Genomic DNA, 26,494 nt, shown 5'->3' on the forward strand with positions numbered 1-26,494 from the left:
CGCCCCAAGCCAGGCCTTGACCCTGCGAGGCAGAGGCTCTGATCTCCAGGCGTGCCTTGCCTCTGGCTTTTCAGTGGCTCGTGGGAGACCAGGGTCTCATGGAGTTGAACTCAGGCCTGGGCACTGTCCCCGGACGCGTTTCTCAAGGCTGTGCTCTGCCACTCAGCCACAGCGCCACTCCTGGCTTTTTCTGAGCATGTGGTACTGAGAAGTTGAACCCAGGGCTTCCTGCGTGCTAGCCAAGCACTCCACCACTAGGCTGTGCTCCCAGCCTCTCCTGGACTTTTCTACCAGGGTGGCTTTGAACCGCAGTCCTCAGAGCCCAGCCTCCGGGTAACTGGGATTACAGGTCCTTTTTAGCGTCTTATGTTTTGATGGACTCGATGTCAGCTCACTTCTCCAGTGCATGAGAATTGCAGTGCTCTTAGCACTCTGATAACATTTCCGTGTTCTGCTCTGTCTGCCTTGATGTCCCTTTACCATGTGACGTTTGAACTGTGCTTTCTCATTGACCTTGGTGAATCCCTCTATTATGCCCCCCCCACCACCATGGATTCTTCACTTTGAGGTTATTGCCTCCTTTAAGTTCGTATGGAAGTAAAGTTACTGCGGATGCTGGATACGTAACACACTGATTTATAGACTTCAGACATTAAACATTACCTAAAATAGGCATTTTAGGCTGTACATTTCTCAGCTCACCCTGAGAGCTTCCCTATGCATTTTTATTATTCTCCATTGTAATTGGATATATGTTATTTTTGAGATCTCTATGGCAGTTGCTTTGTTGCACAAGATGAGACCGTTTTTGTAAATATTCTGTAATGCATTTCCTGATGGCTGGGAACAGTCATTTATGTGTTCCCTGAACTGAGTCACTTTCATTGCTCAAATCTACTTTACCTTTGAGATGTTACAAAATTTGGTCCTGTGGCTGCTTTTTGTGACACACACACACACACCCAGCTCTAACAACTCCTGGAATCTCAGCAGTGATGCCTTTTGTAAGCAAGTGAGAGCACTCTTAGCTGAGGTCTTTGGCAGCTTTGGGGCAGGGCTGAATGGCGGGACTTCCTACCTCAGTCCCAGCCTCTGGGAGGGGAGAGGGGCTGAGGGTTCTCTCACTCCCTCCCCACCCCCAAGTCCTAGACTTGAGTTCAGGGCCTGAGCACTGTCCTTGGACTTTCTCAAGGCTAGAGCTCCACCTCTTGAGCCTCAGCACCACTTCCAGCTTTTTTCTATGTATGTGGTACCGAGGAATTGAACCCGGGTCTTTGTGCATGCTAGGCAAGCACTCTACCACTAGGCCAAACTCCCGCCCCAGGGCTGAGGGTTGTATAGCCGGCCTTTCCTACCTAGTGAAACCTCCAGACCCCTTCTCCCAAGACAGGGTGTGGAGACCTTCTTAGGCTGGACTCGTAGGGGTCAGGTGAGTGGTATGCAGGGGCCATGGGTGCCCAGATGCCCCTCTCTACACGTGGGCATCCATGTCTTCTGTGAGCTTGACAGTGAGCTTTACATGTGAGCGTGTAGTGTGCCCCCGAGCGCTGGGAGCCGCAGTGGGCAGCCCGCTCACCCCAAGTGGAGGCCTTTCTGTCTGCTGCAGCTGAAGGTGGGCGGCTTCCCTGGGCGATGGTGTAGGGGTGGAATGAGGCCAGCCCAGGTGGAGGTGGGGTTGCGGGGTGCGGGGAGGAACCCACATCTCCCATCTGCCCCCATGTCTGAACAGAGGACACACCTCCTTCCCTAGGACTGCTCCACACTCCCTCCCTACCCTCCACGGTTTCACAGCCCAGACCCACGTGGACAGACAGACAGATGGCCTCTCCGCCCTTGGTGAGATGCCAGTGGCGTCTTCACAGAACTGCATGCCGCTGGTCTGAAGTTGTGGTCACCTTCGCTCTTCCTCAGGCATGTTTTTATAATGACTCGTGCCCTCTTATCTAGTACCACAGATTTGCCCCGCTTCTGTGGTTCTCTTCAGAAAGCCTCTCTTCTCGATGCATGAGCTGTTAGAGCTCTTATTTGTCTTTACTTGGCTCTTGTCTTTCATTGACCTGGAAAGGACTTGGAGTTCTGCACTTCTGCCTAGCTGCCCTTTGCACTCATACAAGTGATTTACTGTGAAGAGGTAAAAAATGTGTTCCCTAAATTACAGGAAGCGGGGGGGGGGGTACAGGCAGCCTTCTCTCCGCCTGGTGACCCTGACCACTGTTGCAGGTTGAGCTCTGGAAAGACATGGCCGTCCCATTTCCCGTTAGAACCTCCCTGTATGGCTCTCATTCCTGAGCCTGCAGAGTCCCCAGGACTCCCATCTGTCCTGTGCACATAGCTGTTCAGCCTGCAGCTCCTGGGGCCGTCTCTGTGCCTCTGTCTCCTCTTCCCTTCCCCTTCTCCTCCCCCCTCCCCGTCTTTCCTCCTCCCATGTCCCTCCTCCTTTTTCCCTCCCTCTCTTTCGCCTCTCCCCTAACCCTGTCCCTGTCTCCCTCTCCCTCCTACCACCCCCCAGCTCACTGGAAGCCCCAGGTCTCTATGCTGGCTGGTGGGGGTCTTGGTGGGTGTTCTTCATTTGTGAGGGTTCCTTTCACTGTACCCAAGCATGGAAGACCTTATGGAGTGTGCACAGAGTGCTGGTGGGCCAGCCTCCAGCTTTGCCTTATATAACTAGGGAGCACTGATCTGAGAGTAACCTTATTTAAATTACGGTGTTCTATATCTCAGTCTGTGTTTTAGATCTTTCCACTAAGCACATTTTTTAAACGATCCATCTGGTTGTTTTGTACGCTTCTTCTGGTCTCTTACTTTTTTTCCTTTCTCCTCAACATGGTTCAACAAAAAATATAGCCAAGCCATACCAGACTACAGGAAGATGAACTCGACAGCATTCTGTGTGGATGGCGGCTACTGCCCCTGGGTGCCGGGAAAGCCTCCACGTCCGTTCCTACCTGGGGAGTGCCCGCCCCGGTAAATGCCCAGTGAGCTCTGTCAACAGGGAGCTGGGCAGGCATCTTGGCGTTCCCCCACAGACCTCTGGCTGGTGGATCAGACTCAGGCACCGGCTCTAAAGGGCAGGGTTTTTACGGCCAGACCCCAGAACCCCACGTCCCTCCTGTCACCCTTTCCTAGTCAAACCCTCCCCGAGCCGCCTCCCTGCAACCAAAACCCTTCCTCCTCCTCCTTTCCTCTCTATGGTACTGAGGGTTGGACCCAGAGCTGCACACATGCTGGGCAAGAGCTCTACCACTGAGCTGCACCTCCAGCTGGATTTTAGGCCTTGCAGACTTGCCCAGGCCAGCCTGGAATGAATGATCCTCTCACTCACGCCTCCTGAGCGGCTGGGGCTGCAGGCGTGTTCCACGCTGAGTCACACAGCCAGCAGCCTCCTCAGGCTGGCTTCTTCACTCCGCAACACATGCATCGTTTCATAGCCCCGAGTTCACTTTGCTTCAGCCGCAAAGACTGGCCCATCGTCTGGCTGTACCGCAGTCTATTTCTCCTCTCTCTCATTTCTCCCTGGGGCAGCCGTGAACTGAGCTGCGGAGTAGACACGGCGTCCGTGAGGACAGCATGGCATCTCCGCCCCATGAGGGCTTCCGCCTGGTAGTTGGACTGCGGTGGATTTTTAATGCAACACGCACCTATCTGCCACCTCGCTGAGTGAGGGAGAGCCCTGTGGCTCCTCATCCTCCCCAACAGCCACCCCCAAACTAGGGTTAGATTTGGGGGTCTTCCCTTGTGCTCCTTTGCCATCCGGGTGTCTTCTTCCTCAAGGTGTCAGCATACCTGCTTTCACCCCAGCCCCCGGGTTCCCTTCTGGGTGTAAAGAATGAGTTGTGTGTTTTATCAGATCGAGGTGTACTGCGCCTGCTTCTCAGCCTGTGCCGTGTCTATTGTAGAAGGTTTTCATTTCAAAGAAGTCTAACCTTTTCTTTCATGGTTGTTTTTGGTGTGGTGTCTAAAACTCACAGCCCAGATTCTCCCTGTTGTCTTCCAATAGTTCTCCATTCTGCGGGGCTGTGTGGCTGATGGCTGTGAGGCCTGGGGGCCTCTGCTCCCCAGCTGGCTCCTCTCCGTCTCAGGAGTCACGGGCTGTGCCCGCCTGGTCTCTTCCCTGGTTCTCTGTTCTGTTCTGTCGGTTGATTTTGTGGTATCTCATTCTGTCTCCCATTTCTCTGTCACATCTCTGTTCCGTCTTTGAGTGTGGCCACAGTTGTTGCTGGAAGGGCCAGACAGGTCGCCATGCAGGAGGCCCCGCCCGTGCTTTCTCGGATGTTTCTGGGCCTCTCCCGTTACTTTGGATGGCAAGGCTGGCCTTCCAGCAAGAAAATGGAAACTTCCGCTTCCTGGTTCGGAGGTCGGATGCCAAAACCCAGGGAGGAAGCAGAGAAGCAGGACCCCCCCCCCCACCTGCCTCCATCACCCAGGGAGGAAGCAGAGAAGCAGGATCCCCCACCTGCCTCCATCACCCAGGGAGGAAGCAGAGAAGCAGGACTTCCCCCCCACCTGCCTCCATCACCCAGGGAGGAAGCAGAGAAGCAGGAACCCCCACCTGCCTCCATCACCCAGGGAGGAAGCAGAGAAGCAGGACTTCCCCCCCACCTGCCTCCATCACCCAGGGAGGAAGCAGAGAAGCAGGACCCCCCCACCTGCCTCCATCACCAAGGGCCACATTGCCATGGCTGCCCCCTCTTTCAGATGTCCCAGGAGTTAGATGGGGACTGCACACACACACACGCAGCAGGGCCTCTCTGTGACACAGAAACAGGAGCTGCTGTGAGCTCAGCCCAGGAAACTGGAGAAGTAAAGGGATCCGGCCAGCCGCCATCCTCTGCCTTCTACACGCATCTGGTCCTGAACCCCCGGGGGCTGCAGGAGTTCACAGGGGCGTGTGGCCACGCTCCATCTGCCCTGGCACAGCGGCCAGCCACACCTCCATCAGTGCCAGGCTTCCTTCCATGCTTCCTCTTCCAGTTCTCAAATGAGATCTCACAGCCCGCCCCGTGCCCGCCTGCTGTGCGCCCACAGTGGGGTTGGCGTGACAGTGGCCGTGCTCTGCAGTCTCAGGGCCGCTTGTGCCCATCCACGACGTGCCCACAGGGGTGGCTGACAGAGGATCCAGAGCGGCATCCATGGCTCCATGCCAAGGCTGCCCACAGCGTGGCCTCGTCTCCCTCGCCACTGCTGAACGTGGGGTTCCTCTTGAGACCTTGGTTTTGAGCTGCTCTTCGCTGCACTGCCTCTTGTTTTCAACCCATTGTTATCTCTGCACAATATGCTTAGTCCTTTTTCTTAGTTCTCTTTCTTCACCTCCGCCTTAGTAGTGTGCTTTTCATTTTCTTTCTTCTTCTGTTTACTGGGATGTGTCATGCTGGGCGTGTCCTCTCCCACTTGAGCCATGCCTCCAGCCTCTTCTGCTCTAAGTGGGTTTTGTTTTGTAGTCTGCTTGTCTTGGGCTGACCTCATCTCACAGTCTTCGGGAGCTCTGCCTTCCGAGTAGCCACAATGACAGACACACGCCACCCGTGAGCCCCGTGAGCCCTTTGTCTCAATTCTTTGCTTTTTAATCCTTCCTCTTTTGTCTGTGTCCAGCAGTGGCCCGCTGTGTGGCCCAGGGTGGCCAGAAATCTCGTCCTCCTGGGTAGCCTGTCAAGTACCAGGAAGGCAGCACTTCTGGAGTTTGCCTGTTGGCCAGAATCTCCTGTGAGTTGTGTTCTTGGGAGCATCTGTGTGCTCTGCCTGGCCGGCTCGCTGGCCTTGCTGGGCAGGGCCGCTCTGGTCTTCCTCCACGGCAGAACCCCGAGCCCCACTGCACACAGGTGGAGGGTGTGTGCATTCTGTCCCGAGAGCCTCACAATCCATCAGCCTGCATTTAGCCAGGATGTACTTTTCATTTTCTGAGACTGTTTTTTTTTTTAAATATTTTTGCCAGTCCTGGGCTTGAACTCAGGGCCTGAGCACTGTCCTTGGACTTTCTCAAGGCTAGAGCTCTACCTCTTGAGCCTCAGCACCACTTCTGGCTTTTTTCTATGTATGTGGTACTGAGGAATTGAACTCGGGTCTTTGTGCATGTTAGGCAAGCACTTTACCACTAGGCCAAACTCCTGGACCCATTTTCTGATACTGTCATGAACTTGCATGTGTTAGAACTGGCTAAGACTTCTTGTGTTTACCATGTCCGAGGCCCCAAGTTCGATCACCAGCTCAGCCAAAGGAAAGTGAGCCTTCTACTTTGCGGAACTGGCAAGGACTGCCACTGGGCCACTGGGCCACAGCACCTAGCTCTTTTTGAGGCAGAGTCTCTGCCTCCAGAGCAGTGTGGATTATGGGGGGCACACCTCTGGTCTGTACTCCCCTCTGGTCTGTGTGGTGCAGTTGGCAGCTCTGTGGTTCTGTGGTGCTCACCAGCACATTCCATTTGGGCCAGAGCCTCTCAGCAAGGCGTCCTCGGTTCTGGTGTTCGTTCTGCCTTCATGTGTGAGTTGAGTTTGGCTGGGTACAGGTAAAGTGTGGCTTGCCTCTCCTAGCACCCATGCCAGCTGGCGGGAGCTGGAAGGAGGGCTCCTCTCTGTAAATCATGTCGGTAGGGAGCCTGCTTTGTTTACTTGTTTAACCCCGTAGGGTACTTTCTGCCATGGTGGAGCCGTGGAGAATTGGCTATCTGCTTCCAGAATAGTCTTGTTTTGGAGGTCTGACTGGCTATCTAATTTGGACATAAAGATTTAATAATCACATTCTCCCTGCCAGCCAGGCACCCGTGTGGTGGCTCATGCTTGTAATCCTAGCTACCCAAGAGGCTAAGATCTGAGGATCACGGTTCAAAGCCTGCGTGGGCAAGAATGACTATAAGACTCCTGTCCCCAGTTAACCACCCAAAGATCCAGAAGTGGAGCAGGACCTGGGGCTCAAGTGTGAGGAGGTTAGCCTTGAGAGGATAAAGTTCAGGGCAGTACCCAGGCCCTGAGTTCCAGCTCAAGGATCTTCCTGCAGGTGACAGCTCCAGCCCCTGAGTCCAGGGCTCTGTCCTCTGCCTAAAGAACACCCAACAGATTGGGAGGGCTCAAGCACAGGCTCCTCCCACTTCAAGGCCTCTGGCTTCTGGGCACGCAGGCCATGCAGGGAAAGGCAGGGCCGGAGAAGCCATGGGACTCTTGTCAGTATTTAATAAAGATAGAATTCAACAAGGACAACAACGTGGACAGGGATGGGGACAAAGACGGCGGGGCCAGGGCGGAGCTGTGTGCGGCTCAGGTCACGTAGTAGGACAGTTCCATGATGTCTGCTAAGGACCTCTGGTAGAACCTGCGGCACGTGGAGTCCGAGTCCTGGCTGAGGGCCTCCAGGTCTGCAGCGGGAACACAGGTCAGGCTGTGCGGCCAGCTGTGGCAGCGTGGGGACGCAGCCTGCCCTCAGGCCTGACATCCACAGCCCAGGCGCCTCCCGCAGGCCACCCACGGGCCACAGGAGCCGCTCACGTTTCTTCAGGGTTTTCACATCACTCTTCTTCAAGTAGAAGCAGAGGTCGGTGAAGTAGTCCTGCAGCATGGCCCCTGGCGGGCAGGGGCGGCAGGTGGTGGGCATCCCCTGCCTGCGCTCCTGCCCACCCTCTGGGCCCAGACCCCAGGCCTGGAGGCCTGGCCACGGCCCCATCAGTACCTACCAATGAACTTCATGGCTGCCACCTTCAGGTTGTTCTGGGGGCTGCCCAGGTAGGTAAAGGCTTGCATGAGGAACTGGTGGTAGCTGCCGAAGTTGCTCTCTACCTGGGGGAGGAGAGAGCCTGAGGCCAGCCCGGAGCTGCGCCCGTTGTCCAGGGCAGGATTCCACCCGACGCCCCAGGCGGCCCAGCAGGTCACCCTCCTCCACTACCAGGGGAGGGGGGCAGCTGAGCTCAGTCAGGAGGCCGGGCCAAGCCCAGGCCCTGGGGCCCGCTACCCACACACCTATCTAGGCAGTTAGACATAACCAGAGCTCTTACACCAACACTTAATTAGAGCCCACTCGACAGGAGCCCTCACACTTCCTGGAAGCATTCACACGTAGCAGAAGCGCTCAGAACAGGAGCCCTCACGTCCCGCCGGGGTCCTCACATTTATTTAGCTGAACACTTACATGTTACCACGGCACGCCCGGTCTCCAGGCACCCATACCTCGTGTGAGCACTCACACGTAATGGAGTGCTCAAACCTTGTACGAGGCTGGCTCTCCACCCAAGGCTCGGGCTGACCCTGTCCAGGCCCAGGACATGGCAGACGGGGCAGCCTGAGGCTGCAGGGACTTAGGAGTGGGCAGAGGCCAGAAGAAAGCTCTCTTCCAGCGGAGCTGGAGAGGACACAGTACTCAGGCAGAGGCCACACAAGCAATGGGGTTTGCACTGAGCGAACTGCCTTCTAGGTAACAGTCACGCTGGTCTGCAGCCATCAGATACCAGGAAGGATCCCCCCGAGTGCAGCATGGGGGCCACAGAGTCCCCGATGCCCAGAGGGTGAGTCAGCACAGGTCAGTTGAGCTCAGGCCGCCAGGAGCTGCAGGAGGTGACATCTGTGGAAGTGAGAACTCAAGGCAAAAGACCAGGCCAGCTGAAGCCACTATGCCAGCCACACACAGGAAGGCCTAGAACTATACAAGACAAAGTCCCGCAAGGAGACCTCAGGATTCAGGAGACAGACTGACAAACCACCCACATGAAATCATGGAGTAGGAAACGGAGCTCAGACACAGAACTGCTGGGGGTCAATGGGAGGTTGGTGAGTCCACTCTACCTGTGCTTCCCCTTCTGTGCCAGCCACCTCCCCAACGGCTCCACCACCTCCTCTTCTGCTCCACCACCTCCCCAACTGCTCCACCACCTCCCCAACTGCTCCACCACCTCCCCAACTGCTCCACCACCTCCTCTTCTGCTCCACCACCTCCTCATCTGCTCCACCACCTCCTCTTCTGCTCCACCACCTCCTCATCTGCTCCACCACCTCCTCATCTGCTGCACCACCTCCTCATCTGCTGCACCACATCCTCATCTGCTCCACCACCTCCTCATCTGCTCCACCACCTCCTCATCTGCTCCATCACCTGCTCATCTGCTCCACCACCTCTACATCTCCTCCACCACCTCCTCATCTGCTCCACCACTTCCTCACCTGTTCCACCACCTCCTCCTCTGCTCCACGACCTCCACATCTATTCCACCACCTCCTCATCTACTCCACCACCTCTACATCTACTCCACCACCTCCTCATCTGCTCCACCACCTCCTCATCTGCTCCACCACCTCCTCATCTGCTCCACCACCGGTTCATCTAATCCACGACCTCCACATCTATTCCACCACCTCCTCATCTACTCCACCACCTCTACATCTGCTCCACCACCTCCTCATCTGCTCCACCACCTCCTCATCTGCTCCACCACCTCCTCATCTGCTCCACCACCTCCACATCTGCTCCACCACCTCCTCATCTGCTCCACCACCTCCACATCTGCTCCACCACCTCCTCATCTGCTCCACCACCTCCACATCTACTCCACCACCTCCACATCTACTCCACCACCTCCTCATCTGCTCCACCACCTCCTCATCTGCTCCACCACCTCCTCATCTGCTCCACCACCTGTTCATCTACTCCACGACCTCCACATCTATTCCACCACCTCCTCATCTACTCCACCACCTCTACATCTACTCCGCCACCTCCTCATCTGCTCCACCACCTCCACATCTACTCACCACCTCCTCATCTGCTCCACCACCTCCACATCTACTCCACCACCTCCTCATCTGCTCCACCACCTCCACATCTACTCCACCACTTCCTCATCTGCTCCACCACCTCCTCATCTGCTCCACCACCTCTACATCTACTCCACCACCTCCTCATCTGCTCCACCACCTCCTCATCTGCTCCAAACTCATCTACTCAACCTCCTCCTCATCTGCTCCACCTCCTCCTCATCTGCTCCACCACCTCCTCAACTGCTCCACCACCTCCTCATCTACTCCACCACCTCCTCATCTGCTCCAGTCCCTCCTCATCTGCTCCACCATATCCTCATCTGTTCCACCACCTCCTCATCTGCTCCACCACCTGCTTATCGACTCCACCTCCTTCTTTTCTGCTCCACCACCTGCTCATCGACTCTACCTCCTCCTCATCTACTCTACCACCTCTAAATCTACTCCACCACCTCCTCATCTGCTCAACCATCTCCTTATCTATTCCACCACCTAGTCATCTGCTCCACAACCTCCTCAGCTACTCTACCACCTCCACATCTGCTCCACCATCTCCTTATCTATACCACCACCTAGTCATCTGCTCCACCACCTACTCAGCTACTCCACCACCTCCTCATCTGCTCTACCACCTGCTTATCAACTCCACCTCCTTTTCTGCACCACCACCTGCTCATCGACTCCACCTCCTCCTCATCTACTCTACCACCTCTAAATCTACTCCACCACCTCCTCATCTGCTCCACCATGTCCTTATCTATTCCACCACCTAGTCATCTGCTCCACCACCTCCTCAGCTACTCCACCACCTCCTTATCTGCTCCACCATGTCCAAATCTGCTCCACCACCTCCTCATCGGATCCACCTCCTCCTCATCTGCTCCACCACCTCTACATCTACTCTACCACCTACTCATCTGCTCCACCACCTCCACAACTGGTCCACCACCTCCTCATCTGCTCCACCACCTTCTCATCTGCTCCACCTCCTCCTCATCTATTCCACCACCTCCTTATCTGCTCCACCTCCACCTCATCTACTCCATTACCTCTACATCTGCTACACCACCTCCACATTAGATCTGCCTCCTCCTCATCTGCTCCACCACCTCCTCCATATCTTCTCCGCCACCTCCTCATCTGCTCCATCACATCCTCATTGGATCTACCGCCTCCTCATCTGCTCCACCGCCTCCTCATCTGCTCCAACACCTCCTCATCTGCTCCAACACCTCCTCATTGGATCCACCTCCTCATCTGCTCCACCACCTGCTCATCGACTCCACCTCCTCCTCATCTAATCTACCACCTCTACATCTCCTCCACCACCTCCTCATCTGCTCTACCACCTCCTTATCTATTCCACTACCTAGTCATCTGCTCCACCACCTCCTCATCTGCTACACCACCTCCTCATCTATTCCACCACCTCCATATCTGCTGCACCACCTCCTCATCTGCTCCACCACATCCTCATATGCTCCACCTCCTCCACATCTGCTCCACCACATCCTCATCTGCTCCACCACATCCTCATCTGCTCCACCACCTCCACATCTGCTCCACCACCTCCACATCTACTCCACCACCTCCTCATCTACTCCACCACCTCCTCATTTGTTCCACCACCTCCACATCTGTTCCACCACCTCCTCATCTACTCCACCACCTCCTCATCGGCTCCACCACCTCATCTGCTCCAGAACCTCCTCATCTGCTCCACCATCTCATCATCTACTCCACCACCTCCACATCTGCTCCACCACCTCCACATCTGCTCCACCACCTCCACATCTACTCCACCACCTCCTCATCTGCTGCACCACCTCCTCATCTGCTCCACCATCTCATCATCTACTCCACCACCTCCACATCTACTCCACCACCTCCTCATCTGCTCCACCACCTCCTCATCTGCTCCACCATCTCATCATCTACTCCACCACCTCCTCATCTTCTCCCCTGTTGGGGACCGACTATAAGGTCAGTGACCGACAAGGGGTCAGTGAGCTTGGACCTACACAATTGTGCACACAAGGAAGTAGTTCTTATCATGATAACTTTAAGCAAAGTCAATCAGTGCTTATCATGATAACTTTAAGCAATGTCAATCACTTCCTATCATGATGACTTTAGGCAATGTTAACCTCTTTTCATTTATCCTATTTGTGACTTGATTACTATTTTGTATGAATGTAGCCTCTGGCAGTTCCCTAGTTTTAAGAAGAGTATTTAAGGTCAGAACTTGAAATAAACTGAGCTACAGTCTTAGATGGCAGTCCTGAGCTCACAGCTTTCTTGCCCTGCTGACTTGGGATGTAGCCCTCCCGAACCATCTGTTTGTCTCTCTTCTATTTTTTCCTAGTCCCTGCCCCCTAATTAAGGAATCCCAATCTGCGAACCCTCATTTGCAGCCGGCTGGTGTCGGCACTCCACAACCTCCTCATCTGCTCCACCACCTCCTCATCTGCTCAATAACCTCTCATCTGCTCCACACCTCCATATCTTCTCCACCATCTCCTCATCTGCTGCACCACCTCCTCATCTGCTCCACCACCTCCTCATCTGCTCCACCACATCCTCATTGGCTCCACCACATCCTCATCTGCTCCACCACCTCCTCATTGGCTCCACCACCTCCTCATCTGCTCCACCATCTCCTCATTGGCTCCACCTCCTCCTCATCTACTCCACCACCTCCTCATCTGCTCCACCACCTCCTCATCTACTCCACCACCTCCTCATCGGCTCCACCACCTCCTCATCGGCTCCACCACCTCCTCATCTGCTCCACCACCTCCTCATCTGCTCCACCACCTCCTCATTGGCTCCACCTCCTCCTCATCTACTCCACCACCTCCTCATCTGCTCCACCACCTCCTCATCTACTCCACCTCCTCCTCATCTGCTCCACCACCTCCTCATCTACTCCACCTCCTCCTCATCTGCTCCACCACCTCCTCATCTACTCCACCACCTCCTCATCTGCTCCACCACCTCCTCATCTGCTCCACCAACTCCTCATTGGATCCACCTCCTCCTCATCTAATCCACCACCTCCTTATTGGATCCACCTCCTCCTCATCTACTCCACCACCTCCTCATCTACTCCATCACCTCTACATCTACTCCACCACCTCCTCATCTGCTCCACCAACTTCTCATCTGCTCCAACGCCTCATCTGCTCCAACAACTCCTCATCTGCTCCACCTCCTCCTCATCTGCTCCACCACCTCGTAATCTATTCCACCACCTCCTCATCTGCTCCACTACCTCCTCATTGGCTCCACCACCTCCTCATCGGCTCTACCTCCTCCTCATCTTCTCCACCACCTCCTCATATACTCCACCACCTCCTCATCTGCTCCAACACCTCATCTGCTCCACCAACTCCTCATCTGCTCAACCACCTCCACATCTGTTCCACCACTTCCTCATTGGCTCCACCTCCTCCTCATCTGCTCCACCACCTCCTAATTTATTCCACCACCAACCTCATCGGCTCCACCACCTCCTCATCGGCTCCACCACCTCCTCATAGGCTCCACCACCTCCTCATCTGCTGCACCACCTCCTCATCGGTTCCACCACCTCCACATCTGCTCCACCACCTCCACATCTGTTCCACCACCTCCACATCTGCTCCACCACCTCCTCATCTGTTCCACCACCTCATCTGCTCCACAACTCCTCATCTGCTCCACCACCTCCTCATCTGCTCCACCTCCTCCTCATCTGTTCCACCACCTCCACATCTGCTCCACCACCTCCTCATCTACTCCACAAACTCTACATCTACTCCACCACCTCCTCATCTGCTCCACCACCTCCTCATCTGTTCCACCACCTCCACATCTGCTCCACCACCTCCTCATCTACTCCACAAACTCTACATCTACTCCACCACCTCCTCATCTGCTCCACCACCTCCTCATCTGTTCCACCACCTCCACATCTGCTCCACCACCTCCTCATCTACTCCACAAACTCTACATCTACTCCACCACCTCCTCAGCTGCTCCACCACCTCCTCATCTGTTCCACCACCTCCACATCTGCTCCACCACCTCCTCATCTACTCCACCACCTCCTCATCTGCTCCACCACCTCCTCATCTGCTCCACCACCTCCACATCTGCTCCACCACCTCCTCATCTACTACACCAACTCTACATCTACTCCACCACCTCCTCATCTGCTCCACTACCTCCTCATCTGCTCCACCACCTCCTCATCTGCTCCACCACCTCATCTGTTCCACCAGCTCCTCATCTGCTCCAACACCTCTACATCTCCTCCACCACCTCCTGATCTGCTCCACCACCTCCACATCTGATCCACCACCTCCTCATCTACTCCACCAACTCTACATCTACTCCACCACCTCCTCATCTGCTCCACTACCTCCTCATCTGCTCCACCAACACCTCATCTGTTCCACCACCTCCTCATCTGCTCCACCACCTCATCTGTTCCACCAGCTCCTCATCTGCTCCAACACCTCTACATCTCCACCACCTCCTGATCTGCTCCACCACCTCCACATCTGCTCCACCACCTCCTCATCTGCTCCACCACCTGCACATCTGCTCCACCACCTCCTCATCTACTCCACCAACTCTACATCTACTCCACCACCTCCTCATCTGCTCCACTACCTCCTCATCTGCTCCACCACCTCCTCATCTGCTCCACCACCTCATCTGTTCCACCAGCTCCACATCTGCTCCAACACCTCTACATCTCCTCCACCACCTCCTGATCTGCTCCACCAACTCCACATCTGATCCACCACCTCCTCATCTACTCCACCAACTCTACATCTACTCCACCACCTCCTCATCTGCTCCACTACCTCCTCATCTGCTCCACCACCACCTCATCTGCTCCACCACCTCCTCATCTGCTCCACCACCTCATCTGTTCCACCAGCTCCTCATCTGCTCCAACACCTCTACATCTCCTCCACCACCTCCTGATCTGCTCCACCACCTCCACATCTGCTCCACCACCTCCTCATCTACTCCACCAACTCTACATCTGCTCCACCACCTCCTCATCTACTCCACCAACTCCTCATCTGCTCCACCACCTCCTCATCTGCTCCACCACCTCCTCATCTGCTCCACCACCTCCTCATCTGCTCCAGCACCTCCATATCTGCTCCACCTCTTCCTCATCTGCTCCACCTCCTCCTCATCTGCTCCACCACCTCCTCATCTGCTCCACCACCTCCTCATCTGCTCCAGTCCCTCCTCGTCTGCTCCACCACCTCCTCATCTGCTCCACCACCTCCTCATCTGCTCCACCACCTCCTCATCTACTCCACCACCACCTCATCTACTCCACCACCTCCTCATCTGATCCACCACCTCCACATCTGTTTCACCACTTCCTCATTGGCTCCACCTCCTCCTCATCTGCTCCACCACCTCCTAATTTATTCCACCACCTCCTCATCTGCTCCACCACCTCCTCATCTACTCCACCACGACCTCATCTACTCCACCACCTCCTCATCTGCTCCACCACCTCCACATCTGTTCCACCACTTCCTCATTGGCTCCACCTCCTCCTCATCTGTTTCACCACCTCCTAATTTATTCCACCACCTCCTCATCTGCTCTACCACCTCCTCATCGGCTCCACCACCTCCTCATCGGCTCCACCACCTCCTCATCTGCTGCACCACCTCCTCATCTGTTCCACCACCTCCACATCTGCTCCACCACCTACACATCTGTTCACCACCTCCACATCTGCTCCACCACCTCCTCATCTGTTCCACCACCTCATCTGCTCCACAACTCCTCATCTGCTCCACCACCTCCTCATCTGCTCCACCTCCTCCTCATCTGTTCTACCACCTCCACATCTGCTCCACCACCTCCTCATCTGCTCCACCACCTCCTCATCTGCTCCACCACCTCCTCATCTGCTCCACCACCTCCACATCTGCTCCACCACCTCCTCATCTGCTCCACCACCTCCACATCTACTCCACCACCTCCTCATCTGCTCCACCACCTCTACATCTACCTCACCACCTCCACATCTGCTCCACCACTTCCTCATCTGCTCCACCACCTCCACATCTGCTCCACCACCTCCTCATCTACTCCACAAACTCTACATCTACTCCACCACCTCCTCATCTGCTCCACCACCTCCTCATCTGTTCCACCACCTCCACATTTGCTCCACCACCTCCTCATCTACTCCACCAACTCTACATCTACTCCACCACCTCCACATCTGCTCCACCACCTCCTCATCTGCTCCACCACCTCCACATCTGCTCCACCACTTCCTCATCTGCTCCACCAACTCCTCATCTACTCCACCACCTCCTCATCTGCTCCACCTCTTCCTCATCTGCTCCACCTCCTCCTCATCTGCTCCACCACCTCCTCATCTGCTCCACCACCTCCTCATCTGCTCCAGTCCCTCCTCGTCTGCTCCACCACCTCCTCATCTGCTCCACCACCTCCTCATCTGCTCCACCACCTCATCTGTTCCACCAGCTCCTCATCTGCTCCAACACCTCTACATCTCCTCCACCACCTCCTGATCTGCTCCACCACCTCCACATCTGCTCCACCACCTCCTCATCTATTCCACCAACTCTACATCTACTCCACCACCTCCTCATCTGCTCCACTACCTCCTCATCTGCTCCACCAACACCTCATCTGTTCCACCACCTCCTCATCTGCTCCACCACCTCATCTGTTCCACCAGCTCCTCATCTGCTCCAACACCTCTACATCTCCTCCACCACCTCCTGATCTGCTCCACCACCTCCACATCTGCTCCACCACCTCCTCATCTACTCCACCAACTCTACATCTACTTCACCAACTCCTCATCTGCTCCACCACCTCCTCATCTGCTCCACCATCTCCGCATCTGCTCCACTACCTCCTCATCTGCTCCACCACCTCCTCATCTGCTCCACCTCCTCCTCATCTGCTCCACCACCTCCTGATCTGCTCCATCACCTCCTCATCTGCTCCACCTCCTCCTCATTTATTCCACCACCTCTTACCTGCTCCACCTCCTCCTCATCTACTCCACCCCCTCTACATCTGCTCCACCACTTCTTAATCTCTCCACCACCTCCTCATCTGCTCCATCACCTCCTCATCTGCTCCACCACCTTTCTCATCTGCTCCACCACCTCCTCATCTGCTCCACCACCTCCTCATCTGCTCCACCACCTCCTCATCTACTCCACCAACTCTACATCTGCTCCACCACCTCCTCATCTGCTCCACCACCACCTCATCTGCTTCACCACCTCCTCATCTACTCCACCTCCTCCTCATCCCTTCCACCACCTCTTACCTGCTCCACCACCTCCTCATCTACTCCTGCACCTCTATATCTGCTCCACCACCTCCTCATCTGCTCCAGCACCTGCTCATCGACTCTACCTCATCTACTCCACCAACTCTACATCTACTCCACCAACTCCTCATCTGCTCCACCACCTCCTCATCTACTCCACCACCTACTCATCTGCTCCAGCACCTCCATGCCTGTTCCACTTCTTCCTCATCTGCTCCACCTCTTCCTCATCTGCTCCACCTCTTCCTCATCTGCTCTACCTCCTCCTCATCTGCTCCACCACCTCCTCATCTGCTCCATCTCCTCATCTGCTCCACCATCTCCTCATCTCCCCCCCTCCTCATCTGCTCCAGTCCCTCATCTGCTCCACCACCTCCTCATCTACTCCACCAACTCTACATCTACTCCACCACCTCCTCATCTGCTCCACCACCTCCACATCTGCTCCACTACCTCCACATCTGCTCCACCTCCTCCTCATCTACTCCAGCACCTCCTCATCTGTTCCACCACCTCCTCATCTGTTCCACCAGCTCATCTACTCCACCACCTTCTCATCTGCTCCACCTCCTCCTCATCTCTTCCACCACCTCTTATCTGCTCCACCTCCTCCTCATCTACTCCTGCACCTCTACATCTGCTCCACCACCTCCAAATCTGCTCCATTACCTCTCATCTGCTCCACCTCCTCCTCATCTACTCCACCAACTCTACATCTACTCCACCAACTCCTCATCTGCTCCACCACCTCCTCATCCGCTCCACCACCTCCTCATCTGCTCCACCTCCTCCTCATCTACGCCACCACCTACTCATCTGCCCCGCTCCTTATCTGCTCCAATCCCTCCTCATCTACTCCACCACCTCCTCATTTGCTCCATCTGTTCCACATCAACTCGCACTCCTCCACCTCCTCATCCTCCCAGCCACCTCTTTATCTGCTTCACCATGTCCACATCTTCCTTACCACTCCACATCTGCTCCCCTCCCCATAGCTGCTGCATGCTCCCCCCTGAGCCTGCCACCAAATCTGCTCTATGATCTGGGTCTGTACTCTCTGAGCCTGTCCCTTTGCCATGCAGCCCTATACTATTGGCATGGTGGTGGGACTCAGGCCTTGTAGTGGCCATGTGATGCCACTGCATGCAGTCTGGAAACAGTACCAGCTCCCACAGAGGGGAGCTCACGGAAGTAGCCCCTTCTGAAAGTCTAGGACCTCCATTCTGCAAGGCTTTTCACAGGTAGCTCAGAACACTTCTCACCCTATCCCCACAGGATGAGCCACAGAATGGAGCAGATCTGACTGGACCAGGACCATAATCCCCTGTGCAAACAGCTGGAACACAAGTAATTGTCCAGTAGTCTGTCTGTGGAGTGTGAGGCCTCTGCACGTGTCTAGGTGATTGCATGTGACCTGGGGTTAGGGAGGGAAGGCTTCTTGGGCTATGGCTGCCCCTGCCCACCTCACCCTCAAGCCCAGGCAGCTCCCCACAAAAGAAAATGGTCATGCCTCTCCTGGGTCAGCTGAGGCCGCACCTCCTGCAAGAGGCCCTCCAGGACTGCTCTTCTGTCCATTGTTCTGGTCTGCTCCAGCTATAACCTTTAGCTGTCCTTGACTGCCACAGAGGCGTGGCTCTGTGCAGTCTGAATCAGGTGATTGCTCACTGGGGCACATTTGTGCAGGAAGGGGAAGGAAGGCAAAGGTCTCAGGGCCCAGGGACCATAGCCAGGCAATGTACTCCAGCTCATGGGCCCTGGAGACCCCAGGGGCATACAGCATGACCCACCCAGCACGACCTTGCTCTGGCCAAGAGTCAGGGCCCACCATCCTGCTCTCTGACAGGTCAGCCTGCCTGTAGGGAGGGAAGAGGTGTTTCCTACCCACTAGCACCTCTGGGCCTGGGAGGTTCTGGGGGCAGAGGCTCTGGCCCTGCCCTCAGCCGTCCGCACTGGACACCTGAGCCCCAGCATGGAAGGTGGTGCCTCATCCTGGGGGCTGAGGCACTCAGGACAGCCTCTCCTCCCTCAGGGCTCCTGCAGTGAGGGCTGCCCAGCCCCCCCCCCACAACCCCCCTAGGGCCACTCCAGGCCTCACCATGTAGATAAAGATGTCATTCTCTGCACCCAGCCCTTGGCCCCAGGCCAGCTTGCTGAACAGCTCCTTCCGGAACTCCCACTTCTGCAGGATGGCGCAGCGTAGGAACGTGAGCTTGGCCTTCTGTGAGCGGAGCGGAGTGAGGTCACCTGGCTTTCCTGTCTCCCTTGTTCCTCTTCACCCCTCCCAGATACCCCCATGCTACTTCAGGCCACCAGGGCCCAAGCGGCTGCTGCCACCATAGAGCTGTAACCGCCACCCCCACCCCACCCAGGAGGCTTCCAGAAAGCCCCCTGGTCACCTGCCTTCCCAGTTCTCCTTCCAGGCAATAAGGTGGCACCAAGGCCACGAGGAAGAGTCACTGGGATGCTGGCTTTGGAGGAGGGGTTTACTCATTCTAAGTCTTTTTATAGTGGAGGAGGGGCTGCGCCGGATTATCTGGTTGCCAACGGTGAGGCCCCCCTCCTGGAGGCCTGCAATGATGGGGGGACAGGTCCCCAGAGCCAGTGGCACAGAAAGCGGGTGCCATGGCCTTCAGGGGTGGGGCCTGTCCTGTGCTTGGGAGGTAGAGGTGGGCTCAGGTCTCTAGTCAGACGCAAGGCCCCTGTAAGGGGGGGGGGGCGAGTGCTCCCAGAGGCTGGCGTGCACCACAGTGACCTGACCCACAAAGCCCGGGTCTCTGTGGCTCTGGGGTCCTGGCAGGGGTGGGGCTTTTGTGGAGACAATGCACTGAAAGACAGAGTACAAACTGGTGTGTTTCACACTGGTCAAAAGAGAGGAAGAGAAGGCAGAGCAGCCAATGCTGGCTCCTGGATAAGTCCAGGTGTGTGTGTGTGTGTGTGTGTGTGTGTCTGTGTGTGTGTGTGTGTGTGTGTGTGTGTGTCTGTGTGTGTCTGTGTGTGTGTGTGTGTGTGTGTGTCTGTGTGTGTGTGTGGAGGGGAGGGGGTGGTGATGAGGGCTGCAGGCAGAGCAGCCAATGCTGGCTCCTGGATAAGTCCAGGTGTGTGTGTCTGTGTGTGTGTGTGTGTCTGTGTGTGTGTGTGTCTGTGTGTGTGTGTGTGTGTGTCTGTGTGTGTCTGTGTGTGTGTCTGTGTGTGTGTCTGTGTGTGTGTGTGTGGTGTGTGGAGGGGAGGAGTGGTGATGAGGGCTGCAGGCAGAGCACCTTCCTAAGGCACTTAGGACCATCCGGTGGGGCAGTGGGGAGGCAGGAGGATCTGGGGACAGGTGGCTGTGTGTCTGTGTCTGTCTGTGTGTGTGTCTGTGTCTGTGTGTGTGTCTGTGTGGTGTGTGGAGGGGAGGGGTGGTGATGAGGGCTGCAGGCAGAGCACCTTCCTAAGGCACTTAGGACCATCCCGTGGGGCAGTGGGGAGGCAGGAGGATCTGGGGACAGGTGGCTGGGGAGCCACACCGCAGATGGGATCCTCCCCTTTTCTCCCTCTGCCAGCTCACCCCCGAGGACCAGACCCAGCCTCCTTGATGGGGAGTCCTCCGGGGAATTCTCCAGGATGGCAGCCTCACTCTGGGCTCCACTTGCAGCGCTGAGTCCTCCAGCCCCCAGCCAGGCACCCCTGGCTGCACCAGCTGGACCAGCATTGCTTACCATGACCACTTCAGGGCAGGAGTCCAGCAGGTGGAACAGCAGTGGCACCAGGGCCTGGGTGGCCAGGGTCTTGAGCGCCTGCTGGTGCTTCCGGCCACTGCTGTGGATGACATCCCCAAACAGGAAAATGGCGCCTCCTCGCACCTCAGCCCTCTCCTGGGGGAGAGGGGCAGGCCTTCCACTCAGACAGAGTACCTGCCCCATGCGAGCTCCCCGCTGCTGCCCTTCCCCTTTCCTGGTCACTCGTGTCCCCTCCGCTGCCCCGCCCCCTTCATCTCCTCAGCTTCCTCCAGGGCTTGCTTGTCTTGGTCTCTTTCTTGCTTCTCTGCCAGTCCTCAAGCTGAGGGTGGCCACATCTCCACTCCCTGGAAATCCCAGGCACTGGTGCCCATCCCAGATCCCCGGCAAGGACTGTCCTGGGGTGGAGGGGAGGGTGGAGTCCAGCACCCACAGCAGGGCCCTTCAACCCCTAGAGGGAAGAAGCCCCTGCCCACATAGAACCCGTCCTCCACCTCTGCTAGGTTCCCTGAGGACCGGAAGACGAAGGACCAGGAAGTTTCCCACCTTCCCCCAGCCCCCGGCCCAAAGTGCTGCCAGCCTCTCTGACTGGTGGACCTGAGGCAGTCCGCTCACATGCCCGGCCTATGGGGAGGCATCAGACAAGGCGGCCCCTCTCCCTGAGCCAGCTTCTCAGTCTTGGGGGGCCCCCAACCCAGCTTCCCCAGCCCACTTACGTCCTCGAACAGGAGCAGCAGGTGCTGAGCAGCCTTGAGGCTGAGGGCGCCCAGGCCCGGCTCGCCCAGGCGGTGCAGGAGGTCGCCCAGGAGCTCCATGAGGCCCAGGAGACCCTTGGGGTCTGGCTGCAGGAAGACGTCTAGCAGCCCCACCAGCTGGTTCCGGAGCAGGGTCACCTGCCGAGAACCCACGACCCAGTGTCAGCTAGCTGCCCCCCACGGGATGGGTGCCGTGTCTGTCCAGCCGGCCATCACCAGGACGGTCCAGAGGGGCCCTGCAGCAGAAGAGGACTCCACGCCTGACCACGGCCCGCCCACTCCAGAGCCCCCGAGCCACCCAGCTCATCTGCAAGAGGCCAAGCCTGCACCGTCTTTGCTCTGGGCTGAGTCCTGGGGCAGGCAGCATGAGGAGGCCTAGAAGGGTAGAGGGGCCAGGCCTGTGTGGTCAGGTGAGGGATTCCTACCTGGAAGGAGATCCCCCCAGTCTAGGCAGGGGTCTTCCAAACGCTGAGGCCTTCCCCACCCACCCCTCCCGAGGAGGCAGGGGTCACAGTGGCTCTCGTCCCATGCCTCACCCTCCCCGAAGCACTCCTAGGACGGTGGTAGGCTGGTAGGCGTCTTCCCTAGCTCCCCCTCCCTCCTCTCGCCTTCTTAGGGTGCATCAAGGTGCTGCTGAGTCCACTCAGGCTGCAGGCCCGCACCAGCTTGTTGGGGTTTCTCAGGCCCAGGTTCAGGGAGCTGCTGACGCTCTTCTTCGACATGTGCTGGGAGACGGCTGGGCTGTGGAGAAACTGAGCGGGGGGCGTGGGGGGGACTGTCACTCTTCCAGCCGACCACAGCAGCCAAGGGCACAACATGGACAACAAAGCAGAGTGAACTCAGAAGGGAGGCGCGTCCGGCTCTCTGGGCTTCCTGAGGGATAGGGAGCGCTGACCTCGACGATGAAGAGGATGGCTACGACATTGTCTCGCTCCTCCGTGTTCTTCAGAAAGATGACAGCCTGTCCCAAGACAGCCTTGACCTCACAGTTATATTGGGCCATAGTCCTGTCAGCAGGAAGAGGCAGGCTCTGTCCCTGGTGCCTTTCTTTGGCCCTGCAGCTGTCTAGAACTAGAACTCTGGAGCCAGGGCGGCGAGGAATTGTCAAAGGCAGGGGCTCCATCGGGTCATGGCTGCCGCCCCTCCCAGCCCCTCCTAGGCAGGGGCCTCCAGGCTTAGGGGCTCACCTAGCCAACAGGGTCACACCCTCTGTGTACGTCTCCAGGCTCTCAAAGAGCTCCCAGCCCTTGAGCAGTTTGATATGGGCAAATATCTCCCAGTAGCGAGTGGTCCAAAAAAGGCCCTTCAGAGCTTCTAGGCAGGTCCTGGAGGGTGCAGGCAAAGCGAAGAGGCCCTGGCGGGGTGAGCTCCTGCACGCCTGGCCCCTGGGACTTTGGCAGCTGCCAGGCACCATTTCCTCTGCCCACCCCCATCCCTGTGGAGCAGTTTCCTCCTCCCTGGGCGTGCAGCACCCAGTGGGCCTCTGCAGGGCAGGACTGTGGGCACATCTCACCTGCAGGGCCCGAGGGGCTTGGCCTCCAGGATGTCTTCTTTGTAGTCTGAGATGCTCTCCACAAGCCCCAGCTCAAACAGATAGTGAAGCTGTGTGAGCAGGCCCAGAAGGATTCCAGCAAAGGCCCAGCGGATGGTTTCTCTGTACTCTTGGGTGTAGAGGAGCTCATAAATGGTGCCCAGAGCCTGCAGCAAGTTACAGAGCAGGGCCCATGATGAGTCCAGGGCGCCTGGGAGCCGTGGCCCCACAGCCACTCAATCCTCAAGGTCTGCTGCCTTCACCCGGCGCCCGAGGGACTCAACGTCAGGAAACTTCGGCTGCTTCTGGACAGATGTGGCTGGCTGCACTTCAGCAGCTCAGAGGCAGGACCGGACCACACCCCCTTGGCTCCAGGACCCCCTGGCTTTGCAGAGACGTCACCCTCTACCTGGCCTTCATAGCACCCCGGCCTGCCTGGCCTCCCACACGATGAGGCAGAGTCACCCCAAAGGTTCCTTCTTTTCAAAGGGCAGGGTTCACCAGATCACATCTACAGCTTTTCGTCACTCTTTCTGGAAGGCTGGGCACTGGCCCTGGCCGGCTGACCATGCTGGCGGCCGCCGTGCTTGGCCGTGCAGGCTGCACGGGACGGCGCATGCTCATCACGATGGGATCTAGTCTTTCTAGCATGTTCCTACTCTGCCAAGGTCGCCCTCCCGGAAGACAAGGGCAAGGCCTGGACCCAAGACTCCGGGTCCCGCAGTGGATGCCCCGGGCTCCCGACCAGCCACCTGGTAAGGCACCCGTGCAGCAGGTGAGGTGGAGGCCACGTCGTGAAGGACCACGGCCACCCGCAGCTCCGGAGGTACCAACTGTGGAGGGCTCCGCAGCAGACACAGGGTCACCCTGGGATCCCGCTGGGGCGGGCGTGCTCACCAACATGGAGATCAGCTGGGCCTGGTGGGGGGCCCGGATCTGCTCCTTGGGGGGCCGCAGCTTTAGCTTCATGTAGAGGAGGGTTATGACCTTGCGGGCCAGCTGGTGGTGGGCAGCCAGCGCCTTCCACAGGGACAGCAGCTGCCTGGGACACCCGCGTTCACCACCGGGCTGCACCGTGAGCCGTGGGCGCGGCCGGGTCTCCGCTGCGGTCTTGGGAGGGCCTGGGCCTGCTCAGCTCAGCACGGGCTGGCTGTGCCTGCGGCTCTCCTGGGTTCCCAGGCACCCCCCGACCCCCGCAGGCTTCCCACGCCCCCCCCGGGGGTGACCTGAGGAGCAGAGGGGAGCTCGGCAAAGCCTCCCGTGCCCCTGTCATGCCTCAGGCTGCAGAGTGCACAGACACAGGGCTTCTGGCCCCACAGGGCTGGGGAGCCTCGACGGCCCTCCCAGCCAGCTCGTGGGCAGTGCCCCGGCTGGCCCTCAGTCCTCCCCCATGGACTCCAGTGGGCAAACCCAGCAGTGCCTGGAGCACCCAGGGCTCCGGGCCTGGGGGAGGGGTGCACTGTGTGTGCTGTGTGCCGCCCTCTGGGCGTTCCCTACATCGGGGGACCTTCCCATGGCCCTCTGAGGCTGGCTCCAGCAGCCCCCATCAGGAGCGCCAGCCGTGTGCCCCTCCCAGGTCCTGTGGGAGTCGGCGGCAGGGTGGGGCCCTACCTCTCCGAGGGGTGACACAGAGACAGAATCACTTCAACCACCTCCTGGGTGTGCTGCAGGCCCAGGTCCAAGACAGCCTTCATCAGGCTCTGCTGGATGCTCTTGAACTGGATGCTGGGGAGCTCCTGGAACAGGCTGTGCAGTATCTCTGCCACCTGGGGGGGGCGGGCAGAGCGCGGCCTCTCACTGAGGAAGCCAGCCCAGCAGAGACCCCACCTCTGTTCCCGGGAAGCTGGGGGATCAGGCCACGAGGGGCAGTGGGGCTGCCCACCCAGAGCTTCCCAGCTGGAGGGGGCCCGGCAGCCCGCCACACACAGTCAGGCACTCGCAGCTGGAGGGCGTGGCTGTTGGCTTCCCTGGCACTGTCTGCAGGGAGGCGCAGGTGTGACAGGGAGCAGGGGTCACACCCACCTCGAGGGCCCTGGGCCCTGGCCTCACCTGCTCAGTCTTGATGCCAGGCTTGCTGAAGGTCAGCCGGAGGAGCTTGGACGCCAGGTCGCAGCGGAGGCGGCTGTGACTGCAGAGGCTCTGCAGCAGTGTGAGGACCAGCTGTGTGTGCTGGGCCACGGTCAGGCCCTCCTCTAGGGCCTGGGGAGGGCAGGGCAGGGGGAGGCGGGGGCCTCGGGTCAGCCGAGGGCCAGCCCGGCACCACAGCGGCATGGAGACCACACGCCCCGCACCGTGTGAAAGCATGTCTGCTGCAGAAGGGCGGCCCCCGCCCCGCCCCACCCCCACCCCCACCCCGCCCAAGCCCTTGCCTTCTTCTTTATTGCTAAGTGGCTGCAGTGTGACTTTCCAGGCCCTAGTTGGCCCTTCTCTGGGTTTGGAACAATTGGCTTTGCCTGGGAGGTAGTGGTGCGCACGCGCACACACACACACCCTCCACACACACACACACCCTCCACACACACACACACACACCTCCTACACACACACACACACACACCCTCCACACACACACACCCTCCACCCACACACACACACCCTCCACACACACACACACACGCACACACACACACACCCTCCACACACACACACACCCTCCACACACACACACCCTCCACACACACGCACACCCTCCACACACACACACACCCTCCACACACACACACCCTCCACCCACACACACACACCCTCCACACACACACACACACGCACACACACACACCCTCCACACACACACACACCCTCCACACACACACACCCTCCACACACACACACACCCTCCACACACACACACACACACACACCTCCTACACACACACACACACACACCCTCCACACACACACACACCCTCCACACACACACACACACCCTCCACACACACACACACGCACACACACACCCTCCACACACACACACACCCTCCACACACACACACCCTCCACACACACACACACACACACACACACCTCCTACACACACACACACACACCCTCCACACACACACACACACACACACCTCCTACACACACACACACACACACCCTCCACACACACACACCCTCCACACACACACACACACACACCCTCCACACACACACACACACACACCTCCTACACACACACACACACACACACCCTTCACACACACACACACCCTCCACACACACACACACACACACACACACACACACACACACACACACACACACACCTCCCCTGTGCTTTGCTCAGGGATTCAAGGATTTCTTTCCCTCTCTTCTTTCCCTCGCCCAGTTCCCGGGAGAACTTCCGTGGCGCTGCAGTGTCCCCCCCCCCCAGGCTGCGTGGTCCGGTGACAGCCTGCTCTGGGAACAGCAGC

General features: G+C 57.6%; 1 protein-coding gene across 1 annotated transcript in view; it reads right to left on the reverse strand.

Annotated features, from left to right (window-relative positions):
- Nucleotides 1–7,143: 7,143 nt before the first annotated feature.
- The window catches only part of LOC150059305 (maestro heat-like repeat family member 5), a 31,657-nt gene continuing 12,306 nt past the window's right edge, over nucleotides 7,144–26,494 (reverse strand). The window contains exons 15-27 of the mRNA XM_090338782.1: nucleotides 25,128–25,277; nucleotides 24,690–24,844; nucleotides 23,976–24,120; nucleotides 23,061–23,245; nucleotides 22,735–22,872; nucleotides 22,443–22,554; nucleotides 22,156–22,299; nucleotides 21,509–21,685; nucleotides 20,775–20,930; nucleotides 19,175–19,297; nucleotides 7,658–7,760; nucleotides 7,473–7,547; nucleotides 7,144–7,342 (exon numbers count right to left, since the gene is read on the reverse strand). Of these exons, the coding sequence (XP_090194908.1) occupies nucleotides 7,245–7,342; nucleotides 7,473–7,547; nucleotides 7,658–7,760; nucleotides 19,175–19,297; nucleotides 20,775–20,930; nucleotides 21,509–21,685; nucleotides 22,156–22,299; nucleotides 22,443–22,554; nucleotides 22,735–22,872; nucleotides 23,061–23,245; nucleotides 23,976–24,120; nucleotides 24,690–24,844; nucleotides 25,128–25,277 (1,761 nt within the window). The 3' untranslated portion in view covers nucleotides 7,144–7,244. The remainder of the gene's footprint in view (nucleotides 7,343–7,472; nucleotides 7,548–7,657; nucleotides 7,761–19,174; nucleotides 19,298–20,774; nucleotides 20,931–21,508; nucleotides 21,686–22,155; nucleotides 22,300–22,442; nucleotides 22,555–22,734; nucleotides 22,873–23,060; nucleotides 23,246–23,975; nucleotides 24,121–24,689; nucleotides 24,845–25,127; nucleotides 25,278–26,494) is intronic.

Source organism: Megascapheus bottae, chromosome 9 (genome assembly GCF_031878675.1).
Source record: "Megascapheus bottae isolate mThoBot1 chromosome 9, mThoBot2.hap1, whole genome shotgun sequence".
Classification (NCBI taxonomy): domain Eukaryota; kingdom Metazoa; phylum Chordata; class Mammalia; order Rodentia; family Geomyidae; genus Megascapheus; species Megascapheus bottae.